The 18,349-nt window shown below is 44.0% G+C and overlaps 2 protein-coding genes across 3 annotated transcripts; one reads left to right on the top strand and one right to left on the bottom strand.

Moving 5' to 3' along the window:
* Positions 1-149: 149 nt before the first annotated feature.
* On the bottom strand, positions 150-5,085 carry slc35f2 (solute carrier family 35 member F2). The gene is made up of 9 exons (XM_076032126.1): positions 4,927-5,085; positions 4,273-4,373; positions 3,282-3,454; positions 2,942-3,069; positions 2,090-2,249; positions 1,848-2,004; positions 1,629-1,681; positions 1,386-1,540; positions 150-903 (listed from the first exon to the last, which is right to left on the bottom strand). Exons 2-9 carry the CDS (start codon positions 4,359-4,361, stop codon positions 721-723), a joined length of 1,098 nt encoding a protein of 365 aa, XP_075888241.1. The 5' UTR covers positions 4,362-4,373; positions 4,927-5,085; the 3' UTR covers positions 150-720.
* Positions 5,086-6,043: 958 nt separating this feature from the next.
* On the top strand, positions 6,044-17,930 carry cul5b (cullin 5b). Of its 2 annotated transcripts, none has more exons than XM_076032128.1 (19): positions 6,044-6,126; positions 7,456-7,565; positions 7,672-7,771; positions 8,011-8,187; positions 8,295-8,436; positions 8,695-8,840; positions 10,929-11,009; positions 11,240-11,333; positions 12,917-13,047; positions 13,267-13,374; positions 13,457-13,521; positions 13,605-13,737; positions 14,503-14,634; positions 14,715-14,838; positions 15,281-15,456; positions 16,046-16,207; positions 16,306-16,424; positions 16,537-16,660; positions 16,752-17,930. In XM_076032128.1, exons 1-19 carry the CDS (start codon positions 6,103-6,105, stop codon positions 16,944-16,946), a joined length of 2,343 nt encoding a protein of 780 aa, XP_075888243.1. In that variant the 5' UTR covers positions 6,044-6,102; the 3' UTR covers positions 16,947-17,930. The 2 variants fall into 2 exon arrangements, with proteins under 2 accessions (XP_075888243.1, XP_075888242.1); XM_076032127.1 differs by lacking the exon at positions 6,044-6,126 and adding an exon at positions 6,139-6,276 and having other exon boundaries at positions 7,453-7,565.
* Positions 17,931-18,349: the final 419 nt, after the last annotated feature.

An 18,349-nucleotide genomic window follows, 5' to 3' on the forward strand; every position in this document is an offset into this window, starting at 1 on the left:
CAGCGGAACACACAATCCGTCTCTTGCCCAGTGTCGATACCCGCTTCCTCCTGCACTCAAGAGTTGCAGGGGTACGGCTATAAATTTAATTAAAAAAAACAAACAAAAAAAACAACAACGTACAGTTCATATTTCTTTTTTTATTACAGAGCTGTAGTTTGTGGACATGAAACTGTTGCACTGAAAGATCTCAAGGATGTGTATAAAATCAGACATTAAAAAGGGATTTATTTTATTTCATTTAAAAAAAGTACATATGCTGCATGTTATGCCTCAAGAAACCTATGTGATTTACAGTGAATCAGACAAATACCCAAATAAAATAAATAACGTAAAGTAATAACAAAACAAACAACACCGTTGTCAATAAGTGTTTAAAAAAAAGAAGTGTGTGATTGGTCTATTCGTATTTAAAAATGAACGGTGACAGATAAACAACAAAACAGGAAGCATTTTGTAAAAATATATAGAAAAAGTAACAGATCAGTCCAAGGACATTAAAAAGCAGTTATGTTGCTGTATTGTTTGTGGTTACCACATTGACCACAAGATAAGTGCTGAAACACAATTAAAAGTCATAAAAAACAACTTAATAGATGTAACATTTATAAAAAAAAAACAAAAACCAAATGAATACAATAAACACAATCAAAACGGTGTATTAAAAAAAAAAAAAAAAATTCTGTTAGCTAAAAACCAATTTGTGCTTCAGTTACTGTGTCAGTCAGAGAGCTGACACTCAGTTCGGTCCGATGTGCTTTCAGCCACAAGATCAGCAGGGTCTTCTGCAGGGTCTTCCTCGCTTGAACTGGACCCTGGTAACGCCGTGTACGTGGGTACGGCGTTGAACATGATGAAGCCAACAGTGATGACGATGAATGAGACGATGTAGAGGGTGGAGAACTGCGGAGGGGACACAAAACAAAAATACATTTTAAACTAATCAGATTAAAGACTTTCTGAATGACAAATATTTTTTAAACAAGGAACATTTAACATTTGAGTAACAACCTCAAGCTGTTAATATGTCAATCTTTCTGTATTTTATTAGGGAAGAAACGATTTGATGAAACCCAAACGTAGAATTGGTGAAAACTTCAAATATCGCTGTCAATAACAGCTGTATCTGTATTTGTGCCTGGAAACAATTTCTACAACGTCTTCAAAGACTAATTGGGATTGCTGATATATGCCACAGCACACACGCAGAACAATGCGTGAATTATTAATTGATCCCCGGTCCAGCTTGAGCCGGATGGGACTTTTCATCAACAGACTGGGCCTGTTTTTTTTGGCAGCAGCCAAGCCAAAGATTTGACAACAACAAAAATTCAAATTAATCCAGAAGGCGTCAGTGACACCACAACGGCTGAACTGTCACTCACCCTGTAGTGGAAGAGGAATAGGCCGCAAAAAAGGCTGAAGAGGTCGGCCGTCAGCAGAGCCAGGTTGACGGCGGTGGCACTGGTCATCTCCATCACGACAGGCATGAAGCTGTACAGTGCAAACATACACAGGACGTAGACAGCGAACAGCATGGCTGCAGAACAAGAGGAAGAGGCTTTGATTAGGGGTTGCATTTTGACGAAAAGTAGCAGAGAACATAATCGTATCCTCGAACCACTGACCAACGCGAAGGTCCCATTCTATAGCAGCCACTTCATGGGTTTCAAGCAAAGCTCTGGAAAAAAGAACAGAAAAACCCAAGGTGCGTGAAATTAACTCTGGAGGACATTCAGAGATACATGTTGAACACATTTATCGCCCAACAAATAGTTTGTACAACACAATTTCTGTCACATATCATTACTGAATCAGAATTAGACGGTTTTTGAGGAAAAACCCACAGCTGGATGCCGCTGATGAGGGTCCCGAACAGTCCCATCATGCCAAGGAACTCGACGCGGCTCAGGTTCTTCACTGTGTGCTCTTGGCACAAGTTGGATACAGCATATAGAACAGCACTGAGCAGGACTAGGCCATCGCCCAGTAGGACATCACTGCCTGCAGAGAAGAAGGGGTCATGGACCTATATTAATTACAAAAATCTCCGTCAGAGAGGAACCATGACAGATGAGATTTTCCTCACTGGATCCCTGTTGTCTTCCAGCCAGGAAGTCGGCCCCAACCATGGCCCCGACCCCTGAGAGACACACCAGCACAGCCACAAAGTGGACAGGCTTGTAGCGAGTCTTCAAGAAGAACCAGGAGAGCACCATCAGCACCGGGATCACGAAGCAGTCCAGCAGCTGAAACACATTGAGGAACTGACTGATGAAAATATACATTTAAAGTGATGGAGGCACATCAGCTGACTCCAAACAACCTGCAACAAACACAGAGGGTTCCTGAACCAGTTTGAAACCAACTCAAATGCACAAAAAACGTTACATAGTACAGACAAAACAAAAAGGAAAACTGATGCTATTTGTTAGAAGAACTACAATAACTATTGTGGATAATGATGTGTGAACAGAATAAAAGTAGGTTGTTTTAAAGATGATAAAATATAAATGCTTTGTTTACTCTTTTATGGTTTAGGACACACCTAGAATACAAAGCTTTGCTTTAGAAAACACTCAGCTTCAGTAATGATGGCTGCATATTGCACACTTCATATTCATTCTCTAAAATCACATTCAATTAGACATTCAAGGCAACAACTCTCAATGCAATCCCATATAGGTTCAGCACATCCTGACTTTTTTTTAGTGCACAAATGTTCTTTCAAGCTTTTCAGGAGATTATTTCATGAAGCTGAATAAAGTGGAGTTCAATGCAGTGATGAGCCAGTGACCCCAAACTTTTCAACTTGTGTAAAATAAGAACAAAATATACAAAAAGTCAGAATAATTCAACCAATATTGTTAGATGGTATAAAAAAAATAAATAACACAAAACAATCATGTTTAATTTATTAAACCTGTTGAGTTGCTCTTACCTGTATACTGGTCAGGGTGGTGAACTGGTACGCTTTGACCACTGTGTAGTTGGCCTCCACGTCTGCCAGTCCCATCAACAAATAAATCCACCACTTGGTTTTTAAAATATGAATGATGTTCCTGTCACCTGTAAAAAAAAAAAAAAAAAAAAAAAAAGATGTTATATTTAACTTCACTGAGACAAAACTATCATTTCTGGATGAACTTCAAAAGGGACTTCACACATAAGTGTGAAGTCTGGAATTTTGCATTCCAGAGTTTGCATTTTCACTGACTAAAAGAGAGCAGATTTCTGTCCCCACTTTATAAAGGATCAAAGAGAAGGTCAGACTTTCCAACCTTTCCGGGTGCTCAGCACAGTTGTGTAGACCAGCAGCAGCAAAGCATAGTTGAGGAAGCTCTGCAGCATCGGCGTATTCACTTTGCTTGACGCCAAGTACTCGCAGCTCACTGCCGTCCCGCAGATGAGCAGGGACAAGACCTGCCCCAATAAGATGGTCTTCAGCAGACGCCTGAAGGAGGACGAGACCAGAAAGTGTAATTTCTCTTAGGTGGATGCGACAAAAGCGGCAGATTTATTGTGTCTAACCTTTATATATTTAATTACCTAACTCACTTTTTAGGGTCCTAAAATATGTCAAATCCACTTTGTATCTTTAGTTTGGCAATGAGCTTTTCAGATCACAGGAGCTTCTCATTAATGTCCATCTTTTTTTGTATTTTCTACAGAAAGGTGTTGGCTTCACTCTATGACAGCCTTGTTTCTGTCCCTTTTCAAATGTGTGGGAGGTCCAACAAAGAGTCATTTTAGCAGGAAGCTACAACCAAGCATTTTAGCATGAGGCTGTCAACAGAGGGCTAAATATCTTGTTTTCTGAAGATGTATAAAGAAATATTTCTGCAAGTCTGTTATGCTTAAAACCAGGATGAACAATAAATGTGTAGTAAAAAAAACAACAAAAAACAGTATAATCCTGCATTACTGACTTCATCTCCAAATGCATTTCTTCGTCGCAAGTGTTTTACAACAAAGCAGACTGGGTTTTACCACATGTGATAAGGAAGTATTACATCGAAACCACTAGTGTGGGTTTAACCTAGTCATGTTTTTATATTATTATTAATGTGCTGGTAATCTTAAACCAAAGGTTTCGTTAGTCCTGTAGCCACACCCCGCAGTGCTTTGACAGTATATTTACACAGCCACGACTACCTTGAGAGATACAGGGGAGGCTAATCTTGTTCAGAAGCATGTGGTATCTGTCTGTGAGACTGCATCCAGCTACAGTCAGGCTTTACAGCAAGCCTCACTGCAATTCTGGGAGCTCACCATGTGAAGATGTCCCTCAGGCTGTAATTGTGCAAACCGCAGTCAAAGCTGCATCTCCCACACAGCTTGTCCGCTCCACGTCCCTCCATGCAGAGCCACACCTGTGGCAATAAAACGGGCAGATTAGAATCCTGGGAAGCATTTTTAAAGACTTTTGTCTTTCAAAATCATCGTTCACATCTGCTCATGCAGAACAGAAGTCCGTAAATCCCCACTGGAATGTGGTTTGTCTATAATGAGACTAATCGGACTCTAGCTACCCTTTTTTAATCAAAAGGAATGAAAGGAAATAATCTGTACAGTTATATGAAGTGACATGTCATTTTAACTTAATCACTGCTTGAACTCGAATCACTTTATATGCACTGTAGCTGAAAATGGTCACTTGCGTCAGTGACGTAGGACTATCCGGCGATTAACATTGTAGAACTGTTTAGTTAAAACATGTAGTGTGCGCCGAATTTGAGAAGAAGCCTTAATGGATAGTAACTTACATCCAGAGACTGTTCAAGTCCGGTAGTAAAACACAAACCACAGCAACTTTAAACTCACACTTTATGTAAAGCAGTTTTGCGCGGCGCAATCCAACCGCGATGGGCTCCGATTGCTCATTCATTCGTTCCGGACTAAAACTAGACATACCAGCCTACTTACGTTTTCTTCTTACGCGGTCATGGTGGAGAAACAAGGAATCAGCGACGGCGTTTTTGTCACAACAGCACCATGTTTGTCCACATGAGACAACTTCCCCGCCGCCGTCCACTAAAAAAAAACCCACCTACCCTCGTGTCAGCTAGGACCGCCCCCTCTACTCTGATTGGTTACGAAGGAAACCTATATGACGCCAGCACTGCTCAATCAAGTCTGTCCTGTAGTTGCGAGGAACGACAGGAATCTTTCTTTTAACTGCTTCAAAAAGCTGTACGGTCTGCACATCCTGAAAAGTCACCCAGTCAGCCAGTCAAAAAATGTTATTCCTGTAAGCGATCACTTTACTGAAAGTCTGTATATTTCTCTTTGACCGGGATTTACACGTTATTCCTAGTGTTCCAAGAAAAGACTGGATTTTCTATTTTTTTTTCTTTCTTAAAAGCTAATTCTAATGGAACAATGGACAATAAACAAAACAAACGGACGAAACAACAAGGCATAGAGGTATCTCTATTCAGAGGTAATAAATTTACTGAAAAAAAAAATTTCAGTGACGGTGCAAAATGTCATGAAAACCTGTTGACGTGTTTAAATAAAAAGAAAATGACGAGGACATCAGTGAGGGTCACAGTTCTTCTTGTTTATGTGTAAAAGTTTTTAACCAGGACGCCATGATAGAGAAAGAATTTCAACAAACAGCCAGGTCCTTGAAAATGTGTAAACATCTTTTCATGCGTGGGTTTTCATCAGAAAGAAAGAAAAATGAACTAGCATGCGACCGCCTCAGCTTGTTAGTTAAAACTGGTCATCCCTTTTAATCATACATATACAAAGGTTTTGTTGACAGTATAATAAAATGCTAATGTCTGTCCTATCTGAAAGGTTACTAGGATTATTATAAATAAAGATAAAGAACATCAGATTTCATCAATGTAGAAAATTAAATAGAAATGTTTACATTCGTTTTATATTACAATTGGAAATCAATGCATGTGTGTGCGTGCATGGGGGATAGAGCGTGCATCTTTATTAAATACACCACGAGAATTCTTTTTTTTTTTTTTTTATTTTTTTTAAAATTATTATTATTCATCGTTTGCGTTTTCTCCGGATGGTTCAGTCCCCATCTAGCACAATGACGCTCTCGCGAGACTTCACGAGAGGATAAGTTGAGGGAACATGGCGACGTCTAATTTGCTAAAGGTAGGAGCCACTACAATTGTACTTGAATTTAACGTGCAACGACGTGCTTGTCACTTTGATACGACAATGTTGGCGCTTAGCTCCAGCCTTCGAGACGTGTGTGCGGCTTCGGCCGCCGGCTCTGCGGCCAGCAATGACTCTGGCTGGGCGCAGTTAAGTTACATTGGCTAGCATTAGCTTCTTATCTGTGATTTAGCTTGGCTATATAGAATAGCTGCAGCAGAGCCCAGTCCTGAATATGTGGGGGAATAGACAGAAACGACGGGAAGATGGGCAGGCAGGGGTGGAAGAAAGCGGGTCCTAAATTTCGTGCACGGGTGATTTTGCCTGAAGCAAATATCGTGTACTTGTAAAGACGCTAGCTGTAAAATCTCATATTACTTGTCACATTGAGGTGCAGCTGACCAGCCCCTTTAAATAGTCCCTAGAAAAGGCGAACGAAATCAGACGTCGCCGTGTCCTAATTTGTGTGCTTTCGGGTGCACCCTTGGCTGCTTTAGGGTGGACTAACCAGAAAATTATAACGACTGACAGTCCCTCTTAGTTAATTGATCATTTATCCGAACTTTTGGGGAACATAGGACAAGTCTCCGACGTGAAGAGGGCACAGGGATGTGGGGGCAGGACAGATACACGTGACCTTTTTATCATACCGTCATTTATTTATTACCAACGCAGCTGTCCCCTCTTCCTGGCTTTAAGCACAGCCTGCGTTTTATTGTGACACATGCACGTTGCTTAAAATGAAAAGTAAACATGCTCGGTAAGAAAATAGAATTGCACATCTTCGTTGACAAACCACATCAGACGAAACAATTGGAAACTGTTCCTGTCCGTTCCAGTTAAACCCCCCTCAACATATAGAAAAGAATACCAGGGAATGGCTGTTGGGTCAATGTTTTTGTTCCACTGCTGTTGAAGTTCATCGTGATATTACTTGTGTCTGCTCTATTTGTCATTGTAGTTTGTTTTTTTTTTTCTATCTGAGCTTCCCTCCTTCGTCTGTGTACTTTAATTGTGTGCATGCTTGGCTTTTTAATTTGCCTCTGGCTGCTTTTCCTTCTCACATCTTGCCATCTCATGCCAGATTTTTTTGTGAGATCTACTCAGTTTGTCTGTGTTTTGAATAATAGTTATTTATCATATTTCATAATAGAGACGCAGCTAGTTGATTAATCCTGTTTTTATCAGATGTAGCAGAACGGTACAGTTTTTGTGTCTTTGTGTGTGTGTGTTTAATTAGTCCTAAAAAGACAAAAGCAACTCTTTTGTCAAAGTAAGACGTTTACTTCAGAAGATAGTGAAATTCTCCTTCCTGTTGGCTTACAGAACAAAGGCTCCCTACAATTTGAGGACAAATGGGACCTGATGCGGCCCATCGTGCTGAAGCTGCTGCGGCAGGAGTCCGTCACCAAACAGCAGTGGTTTGACCTGTTCTCGTAAGTTTATCTGTAAGGTTAAATCGACGAGGAACAAGAAGATTTGTTAAGAAACCTAAATCCTTCAGCATGTACCTTTGTTATCTGTATTTGTCCCTTCCCCCAGAGATGTCCATGCTGTCTGCCTTTGGGATGATAAAGGTCCAGCCAAGATCCACCAGGCCCTCAAAGAGGACATATTAGATTTCATCAAACAAGCACAAGCAGTGAGTCTTCATGAAATCATTTTGAAAGGATTCACACTGATGTTTTTCAGGTCCTGTTCTATTTATTTTTGAAAACCTCAAACCAAATAATTTACACTTGTTTCCACTGTGCTGCTGTTGCTGGATTCCCACAAGGATCTTGATGTTCCTCTGCCGTCACATCCTCAAGATTGCAAGTGTTAATTAGTTTCTCTCTCCCTCTCTCTCTCTCTCTCTCTCTCTCTCTCCTTTGCTCTCAGCGAGTGTTGAGTCACCAGGACGACACGGCGTTGCTGAAAGCCTACATCGTGGAGTGGAGGAAGTTTTTCACGCAGTGCGACATCTTGCCCAAGCCTTTCTGTCAGCTGGAGATCACTCTGATGGGCAAACAGGGCAGCAACAAGAAGTCCAATGTGGAAGACAGCATCGTCCGCAAGGTGAGACTGAAACGCGGAGGAGGTGTCCCTCGCGATATCATTCCTAGTTTTTGCTAAAGCCGATTATGTTGCGCTCGCATGCCTCAATTGTCCTCCTCAACCTGCAGTTGATGCTGGACACGTGGAACGAGTCCATCTTCTCGAACATCAAGAACAGGCTACAGGACAGTGCCATGAAGTTGGTCCATGCCGAGCGGCTGGGAGAGGCCTTCGACTCGCAGCTGGTTATTGGAGTGCGGGAATCCTATGGTGAGAAACCTCAATAGAGATACGTGGACCTGTACTCTTTTCTGTGATGGTCAGACAATCTTTACAATCCTTACGATTACAAGCAGCAAATGTTTTTATGATCTCTGTGGGATTTATTATCAAACAGATTTTATCTCGCGCGTGTATACACACACACACACACACACACACACACACACACACACACACACACACACACACACTTTGCTGATGTCTGTACTTCCTGTACTCTGATGACACTGTTGTCCCTGCGAACAGTGAACCTGTGTTCCAACCCCGACGACAAGCTGCAGATCTACAGAGACAACTTTGAGAAGGCTTACATGGATTCTACCGAGAGGTTCTACAGAACACAGGCGCCGGCCTACCTGCAGCAGAACGGAGTGCAGAACTACATGAAATATGTAAGCCATGGGAAGTGCGTCTCCACTTCATTCTGCTAAGAAACAAAGCAAAGCCATATTATAGAGGGATACAGCAGCTGCCGTCTTGGTTCGGTGGAGACATTTGGACTGTTTGTCTGCGAAAGTCTGATTTTACGGCGTCAAAATAACTGATGAACCAAACTGATCAGAAAAATATTGGAATGCCCATTGGGGAAGAAATTGTGATATCCTGCAGTCAGTCACCAGGGGCAGTCGTGATATTTTCACCTCACTTAAAAGTTGTCTACATACTTTTGGTTTACAGCCTGAATCTAATTAACTTGGGTATGATGTGAAGTTGACCATGTGCAGATTACACCATGATAAATCACACTGGGAATCATGTCTCTGAGAAATTACCTAAAGATTCAGTGGTTTTGAGCCCACAGAGTTATTTACAGTCCCAACAGGCCACCTGTTATTTGATTTTCTACTGAACTGATGTCACTTTCTGCACTTACGAAAATGGGAGGAAAGCTGGGAGGAAGCCTAGAATGTCTCTTTTGAAAAAAAAAAACACTAAGAAGTGTTTTTGTAGTTAACCTCCACCGCCACTCCATATTTTTTTAAAAGCAGTGAAACGATCCAGCTGAGACGTACTTGTATGTTTTTGTGGTCAGCTGATGTCATGGAACAGTGAGTGTCTACATGCTGCTCCGGGGATGCCCTGCTCTCCCACTGAGGAACCAAAACCGCCAGAAAATAGCCAAAGCTGAAAGCCCCGCTGCCTCCGGGCTTCTTATGTTCCTCTGTTTGTAATTTTCCTGGATACCAGCTGGACGGATCAAAAAGAAAACAGAACCAACAGTTCTTTTTTCTTCTTCACTCTTCGAACACGGTCTCTTCTTCTCAAACACAAGGAGAACAAAAGACTGGGAATCATCTCTGCGAAAGCTAAGCGAGCACACAAATGTTTTCTCTCAGACTTTACAACTTGAAGGGTGCGTCCAGAAATTGTGGACCATTTGATGGAACTCTGTAAGGAAACTGAGTCCTGAATACAAGACCAATTGCAAAGTAAAACCCCTCCTTGAACGCTGTTAACCCTTTAGGCGCCATGGTCGCAAAATTGCGACAAGCGTCATTGCTGAATTAAACAGGCCATAGCGGCAAATATGGTGCTAAAAGTAGTTACTAATTTACACCAGGAGATGGCAGACACCTGTGGCTTCAATCTGAGCAGCATTTGTGGGGTGTTTATATTCAGATTTCGGAGTATAAATGGAAAGAGAGCCTCAGACGAGGAAGTGGTTGTAGTGGGAGCGGAGAGAGAAATACATTGCTGAGAGGTTTTCTCGTTCACGAAGTACTCCGTCAAGTAATGACTGACTCTGATTCCGAAGAGGAATATTTGCACTCTGACGATGATGTTCAGTCGTCCAGTGAGAGCGAGTCTGCCGGTGCGTCTTTACGCAGAGGCAGCGAGTCCATGCGCCACGACAGTCACCAAGCAGCGCATGCTTTGCCTCAGCGTGGCCGGGGTGTAGTGGGAGTAATCGGCGAATGAGGATGAGGGGACGTGGTGGTGGGGGAAGCAGTGCTCAAAACACTGCTAATGGTGACGGAGGGCGCGAGGAGTAAGTGATCAAGGTGGTAGAAGCTGTGGGAGGAAATGCCCAGCCAGTGCCGGTGGAGGCAGCAGGGATGCTCGTGGTCACCCTGTAAATTCCAGTGATGATGGCTGGGTCTGTTTGAGATATGTGGAAAATGATCAAAAGTGGATAAAACATTTTGCTGAGCCTGTGGGGTATTGTGGATACAGGGATCTGACACACAGACCCCTGACATCTGACATAATACAAAAACAAACAAACAAAAAGTTTGGGTCATACTGAAGATTTTTCTCAATTACAGTACGGCTTTATCTCTAGTTTCAAGTCAAAGCCATTTGAAATCTTGATATCAAAATTTAGTATTTTCTTGAAAAAATGTTGGCGCTTAAAGGGTTAAATCCTGAATTGTCAAGATTCTCGGCCCTGAAAGGCTACCTGGTGACGCTGTTGGTTTGATGTGAGAAGCAAACATTGGTCTGAAGGTGCACTCATGTTGTGTTTGCCCTCTCGCCAGGCCGACTCAAAGCTGAGGGAGGAGGAGAAGCGAGCGCTGCGGTACCTGGAGACGAGACGTGACTGCAACTCTGTGCAAGCTGTGAGTGTTGCGCAGGGGAGCAGTGGGGAACTGCGGCTCTCATTCTCACATTGTTTTTTTTTTTTTAAATCACACACACACACACACCTGATATCTCGTGTGTGTGTGTGTGTGTGTGTGTGTGTGTGTGTGTGTGTGTGTGTGTGTGTGTGTGTGTGTGTGTGTGTGTGTGTGTGTGTGTGTGTGTGTGTGTGTGTGTGTGTGTGTGTGTGTGTGCTTTATCTCGACAGCTGATGGAGTGTTGCGTCAACGCACTCGTCACATCGTTTAAGGAGACCATCCTAGCCGAGTGCCCAGGCATGATCAAACGAAACGAGACTGAGAGTGAGTACGGCAGGATCGTCCCCACCAAAGGCTCAACCAGCTCAGGTTTGCGCCAGGATATAGCCCTGACCCAAACCTCACCTCATTACTGTCTGGACCTGGGGTGGGCAAACTTCTTGACCCCATGGGCCACAATTGGTTCTCAAATGTGACAGAGGGGCCTGGGCAGGAGCAGATGGATGGAGTGTTTTGGTGACCCACCTCATAGGAGGAAAACATATATCATGGGGTTTTTAATGTCTACTGAAAATGAACAAAAGTGTTGGAGCAAAATCAGTGTCTTTGAGGCCCCACGGCTCTTTATTGAAATCACTCTTAAAAAACAGAAAAAAAATGGATGAAATACAGCTTAAAGAAATAATATTATTATTAATATAATTTCTTCAAGCTCGGTGGGCTGGATTAAAAAGCTTAACCGGTCACATATGGCTCCCCGGCCATAGTTTGCCCACGCCTGGTCTAAACACATTGCCGAAGGCCGTCATTTGTTGCCAGTGATTAGATTGTCTCTGTGACCTCCTCCTGATGGAAATCTTGAAGAAGTGGTGTTTTGTGTTGTGAATGTGGTGAAGGTTTTTGTGAAGTCAAAACATGTTTCAGAACGCTAAAGACAGCAGTGCGGTGTCCGTTGATGCCCAAACTTAGGCAAGAGCTGCATGTTCCTCTTACTGCAGTGCTGCTGTTGACCAATCCAAGAAGGCGTTCTTTGCTTTCGCTACTGCACTACTTCATTCCAAAAGCTCATCTGCATGTTCATGCTGCCAGTTTGTAGGTAGAAATAATAAATAATAATAATAACTTCCGTTTATATAGCGCCTTTCAAGGAACCCAAGGTCACTTTACAAGGTAAAGTAAACAAACAAACCAAAAACAACAAAACAAAACAGGAAGGGACCGAAGCAAAGCATTCGATGTGGAAAAGCCAGAGAGAAAAGGCAAGTTTTTGAGGGGGGACTTGAAACTGTCCAAAGTCGGTGAGTTATGGATTTCGGCGGGGAGAGAGTTCCAGAGGGAGGGGGCGGCCACCCTGAGGCTCTGTCCAAGGTTTGGTCCGAGGGAAGGAGAGGAGACCGGCATCAGACGGCCGCAGGTTCCGACATGGAGTGTGTTGGTGCAAGAGGTCAGCGAGATAGTGGGGGGTGCGAGTGTGTGAAGGGACTTCTAGGTGAGTAGGAGGAGTTTGTAGTGGATGCGGAACTTGGCCGGGAGCCAGGGCAGAGGTGGATGAGGGTGGGGGTGATGAGCTGCCAGGGTTTGGTGCGAGTGAGAACCCCGGCAGCCGAGTTCTGCACAAACTGGAGCCTGTCCAGGGTTCTGCTTGGAACTCCAGACACGGGATGTAATAAAAGCAGGGATGAGCGTCTCTGCTACAGAGTCAGACAATGAGGCACGGAGACGAGTAATGTGTCTCTGAGCAGAATGCTGAACGACGCATTATAACCCCGTGTACATCCTGGCTAATCCACAAAAACGCCATTAAAAACCTGCTTCCTCTTCAGTCCCTCATTCCATACACCCTGTTATATATTTTGTTAATCACTTGTGAATTTACCTGACAAATTGCTTTTGCTCTCTTCTCGCAGAACTGCACCTGATGTTCTCTCTGATGGACAAAGTGCCCAGTGGCATCGAACCCATGCTGAAGGACCTGGAGGAGCACATCATGAGTGCAGGCCTGGCCGACATGGTGGCCTCGGCAGAGACCATCACCTCTGTGAGTCCTGTTCACTGTACAAACCATGCTGTGCTTTTCAAGCCACCTCTTCTGCTAGCACGCTAACTAATGAATACTTTCAGACCCGCTTAAACTACATTCGTAGCGTCAATAAGTAAACTTCTTATCGGTTTGTTCGTTATTTGACTCAGTTGAAAGCTCCACTCAACAGCAGCATACGTTTTAACTGTCTACGTGTTGATCCTCTGTTCTTTGCAGGACTCTGAGAAATACGTGGAGCAGCTGCTCACCTTGTTTAACCGTTTCAGTCGTCTGGTGAAGGAAGCCTTCCAGGACGACCCACGCTTCCTAACGGCCAGAGACAAAGTCAGTGCACTTTAGTTTAGCGAGATGCTGTCTCTGCAGCAAAAGTCTTCTTCTTACGGTTCCGATTTCCTCCCCCTTGCAGGCATATAAAGCCGTCGTGAACGATGCCACTATATTTAAGTTAGAACTCCCCATGAAGCAGAAAGGGTAAGAGGCGCCCCCGCCAAAAAATGTCCAGGTTCTGCTCTAGCTGACGAGGACGTTGCTGACCCTCCCGACTCTCTCGACAGAGTGGGTCTGAAAACTCAACCAGAGTCAAAGTGTCCGGAGCTTCTGGCAAACTACTGCGACATGCTGCTGAGGAAGACGCCGCTGAGCAAGAAGCTCACGTCTGAGGAGATCGAGGCCAAGCTGAAGGAAGTGGTACGTTTCAGAGGCCTCCATCGAGCCACAGCTCGAAATTCCCTCTCGATATGAAGGCCATGACTTGACTTCATCGCCACCCAGTGGTGCCCTGCGGTGGGCCACGAAGCTGAGCCATCTGCTACAGCAGCGCACTTGATAAACTGTAACTGAAAGCGATATTTTTAAAAATTTGACAAAGTGCATTTGCAATTTGCAGGTGTTACCATTGAATGGTGTGAAGCGCATAAGCCGTAATTCTTGTAAAATCCCGTCTTGCCAGATTTACGAGAATTACAGTTGCTTTTGTTTATGTGTGTTTGCTGTCAAGAACGGTTGTTATATTTTTCTGTTTGATTACTTGTTAAAAAAAAATATTGTGTCTCCTCTTCCGTCCAAACATAACCTGGCCGTTTCACTTCAAGTGAACTAGTCACATGACCCCCGTACATCACGTCCAGCGACGCATAAATACGAAAAAAAAGTGTTTGCATGACACTTTTGTGATATACCTCTGTATGATATGAATCCACCTCATGAGAGCCTAAAAACCTTTTGGCCATATTTGAGAGGTTTTTTCGAAATGTAGGCATTTCCATTAGCAGTTTTTTGCAATATTTTGGATTTGCGCAATTCTAGGGTTAATGGAAACGCAGCTACCGTCTCCTTCTGTCCTTGGTCTTATTTGACGCAGTCCAACTGCTTTTAAAAGGTTACGTGTTTGTCTGTCTTTTGCTGTAATATATGCCTCACTTCAACCGCCAACTCGTGTTTTCCTCTACGCAGTTGTTGGTGTTGAAGTATGTCCAGAACAAAGACGTATTCATGCGCTACCACAAAGCCCACCTGACCCGTCGGCTTATCCTGGACATCTCGGCCGACAGCGAGATCGAGGAGAACATGGTGGAGTGGCTCAGGGTAAGGCTGCGGTGCGCGGATGGTGGGAGTAACACATCAGCAGAATCATCAAAGTGCGAGTGTCTTTTCTGTCTTCACAGGAAGTTGGAATGCCGGCTGACTATGTCAACAAGCTTGCCAGAATGTTTCAGGACATCAAGGTGTCGGAGGATCTCAACCAGTCTTTCAAAGAGATGCACAAACACAACAAGCTTGCATTACCGGGTAAATAAAAGCTTCACGATGCATTTAACCAGAGTGATGACTGCTTGTTGAGAAAACTGTGAAAGCTAATTCCATTTTGAATAATTTGGGGGAACTGTGATTGTAAATGAAATATGGACATGAAGCTGAAGCCAGGAGGCAATTGGGTGTAGCTAAGCCTAAGGAACATACATTGACTGCACAATTCTTTTAATCAAGCTGCTGCTGTTGCTGTCTAAAGTTCGGCCAACATCCAGTTTTAGCTTTGTATTCATTGCCTGGATGAAAAGCTCCTAGTGGGAGGCAGTTTCAGAGAGCTCAAGCTTCTCCTTAAACACTCAGCACTGCAGTTCCACACTGGCAAAAACTCTGGAGCACTGTAGAAAAATGCATGTGTCGAGAAATGGTTTACTCTCACTGCTGGTGCACTGACTTAGAGGACTGTGCGTGTTCCCACCTGCAGCTGACTCGGTCAACATAAAGATCCTGAACGCCGGTGCGTGGTCGAGGAGCAGCGAGAAGGTGTTTGTCTCTCTGCCCACAGAGTTGGAAGACTTGATACCAGAGGTAGAAGATTTCTACAAGAAGAACCACAGTGGCAGGAAGCTGCACTGGCATCACCTCATGTCCAACGGCATCGTGAGTAGAACCCCCGGCCTCTTGGTGGTGGTGTCATAGCGCTGGAGATTGATCTCGGTCTCCAGACCACTTAAGGCTCTCGGTCTTGTCTCGAACTCTGAGGCAGTTTTACTTTGTCTTACTGTGTCAGTCTCGGACTGGGTGGACTCTGGGTTTTTGATCCAGACCGGTCGGGACTCAGCCAACACCACAATGACAGATAATAACAGAATCCAGCTGCTGCCGTTTTACGCTCCGTTTGTGACACCCAGAGTGACAGCGCCCCTTATTCCGAGTTAAATTTATTTTATTTTTTTTTATGAAGCGACATTGTTTCTTTTGAAAATGGTTCAAAAAAAAAATCTATTAAAAAAGATACCTTGATTTAGAAGCAAACTTTGAATATAAAAAAAGATACTGCTCATTTTTTTCTGTTTTTCTTTTTCTTTGATATATAAAGTCTTGATCTTTTCTCGGTCTCGATACTCTCTAGTCATGATAATGTCTCGGTCTCGGTTGGTGCGGTCTTGACTACAAGACTACTTTGTGGACCAACAAATTTAGGGTTGTAAAAAGGAAACGTTTTTTTTTTTTTTTTTTCGTCCCAAAGATAACCTTCAAGAACGAGGTGGGCCAATACGATCTGGAGGTGACCACCTTCCAGCTGGCCGTGCTCTTTGCCTGGAACCAGAGGCCCCGCGAGAGGATCAGCTTCGAGAACCTGAAGCTGGCCACAGAGCTTCCGGATGCCGAGCTGCGACGCACCCTCTGGGTAATCCAAAGCGAGAAGACAGAGTAATTAGACAGGCACTTTGTCTTCAGGGATGCAACATCTTGCTGACAAAAACTCTTTTCCTCGTTGTGTCCCAGTCTCTGGTGGCCTTTCCCAAACTCAAACGGCAGGTGTTGTCATACGACCCTGTGGTGTCTTCGCCCAAAGACTTTGCGGAAGGAACGTTGTTCTACATCAACCAAGAGTTCTCCCTCATGTACGAAAGAACAACCGTAGCGCCTATGTCGTCTCTTTTGCTCGCTCAAAGTTTTTCCGTCTGAACCAAAATGAAACTAAACTGCTTCCTCCTCCTGCTGGTGCTTTTGCAGAAAGAACTCCAAAGTGCAGAAAAGGGGGAAGATTAATTTGATTGGTCGACTGCAACTCACCACAGAACGAATGAGGGAGGAGGAGAACGAGGGCATCGTGCAGCTCAGGATACTGAGAACACAGGTATGAACATTTAGGAGGAAGTGTGAGCATCCACTCTTCACACCGCCTGGCTGCTTTAACCCAAACGCCTTTTCTCACTTTTCTCCACCAGGAGGCAATAATCCAGATCATGAAGATGAGGAAGCGCATCAACAACGCCCAGCTGCAGACGGAGCTGGTGGAGATCCTGAAGAATATGTTTTTACCGCAAAAGAAGATGATCAAGGAGCAGATTGAGTGGCTGATAGATCACAAGTACATCAAGCGGGATGAGACCGACATAAACACCTTCATCTACATGGCATAGCGCCGGACCTCAGCGCGACTCAGGGGGACTTTGGCTTCAGTGGATCCGGCCTGATGGACACTTGGATACTTCCAGGCTCCCCGTCCTCTATTTAAAAATCAATAAGTCTCGTGCAGGGAGGCATGAATTTCAGACTGAGACCTACCTATTTAAAAAGAAAAAAAAAGAAAAAAAAAAGAGTGGAACTTCCTGCCTTAACGATGTACAAAGAAAATACGTTGCAGTGGGAGTCCTCACCAAGTGGTTATAACTGTTTTTGTTTTAGTTGGAGGGAGTTACTTTGCTGTCCGGATGAGTTCGTTTTTGTCGTCTGGGCAGCTTCCGTTTGACGCTCGCGCAAGTCTAGTGGCATGCTGACAAGGAAAAAAAACACGAAGCTGAGGAACATTGTTGGACTGCAGTTATTTTTTGCGAGCGGTCAAGAAAGGTTACAAGAATAAAAAAAGCAGAGACCCTCCACCACCTTGAACAAAACGCCGCCCTCTCTTCACAGTCAATGCTGCTCGAACAGGCGCTTGGGTTTGGTGATGCTTTTGTGGCACTCTGAAGTCATATTCAAAGTGAGCAAACGCTTAATCCAGAGTGTGTGTGTGTGTGTGTGCGTGTGTCTGCGTGCGTGTCTGTGTGTGTGTGTGTGTGTGTCAAGCGAGATGAGTCACGTCACATTGGTTGAATGGATACCAGACTCTCCCTCACCCACCCACCCCTTGATGGAAGCCTCTGCATTCCCCTGTTGTCAGGGAGCCAAAAACGCGTTATGCTAAAATCTTGAACCAGTTTCCCTCTTTGTGACGTGCAGCCAGGGACAGAAAGGTCGGGGGGGCGGGGGGGGGCACCGGGGATGTTGGCTACAAGGGGGGAGCAGGTCAGTATTACACGCAGTGAAAATTACTACAATCCAACAGGTGCAGTTTTCTGTGTACCACCAGATGTGAATAATGAAATGATGAAATAAACAGCACCTTATTAAAAAATGAAAAAAATGAAAAATTGTTTTTTGTGGTGTGTAATGTTGGCCCGTCATGTATCTCAGCTCTGGAAAACCATCCTTCCCCGACTACTAGTGAGTTTATTTTTGTTTGTTTAAAAGAAAATTGAATTGAATGGTATTGAATAGGGAATCATTTTCTCAATATATTTGGGTTTGGACCATAGCACTGATATTTGGAGGGCATGCTGCGCCCCCTCATCCACCGTTTGAACCTTTGATGCTGTACCTGAGTCGGTGTGAGAGAGCTCATAGCCGCTGCCTCAGATGGAGACTTTGATGGCCAGGATGAGTTTTTAGATATGCTGGATCGTCTCGGAGTGAACGCTGTTCCATCACAAACCGACCTAAAAGCACTGTTCTGGAAGTTGGGCATTTGTGATGTCACAAAGGGCGCTGATGCCTCTCCCAGTCA

The sequence above is a fragment of the Nelusetta ayraudi genome, unplaced genomic scaffold (assembly GCF_046127955.1).
Source record: "Nelusetta ayraudi isolate G7.1 ecotype Tasmania unplaced genomic scaffold, CSIRO-AGI_Nayr_v1 ptg000033l, whole genome shotgun sequence".
In the NCBI taxonomy this organism is placed as follows: domain Eukaryota; kingdom Metazoa; phylum Chordata; class Actinopteri; order Tetraodontiformes; family Monacanthidae; genus Nelusetta; species Nelusetta ayraudi.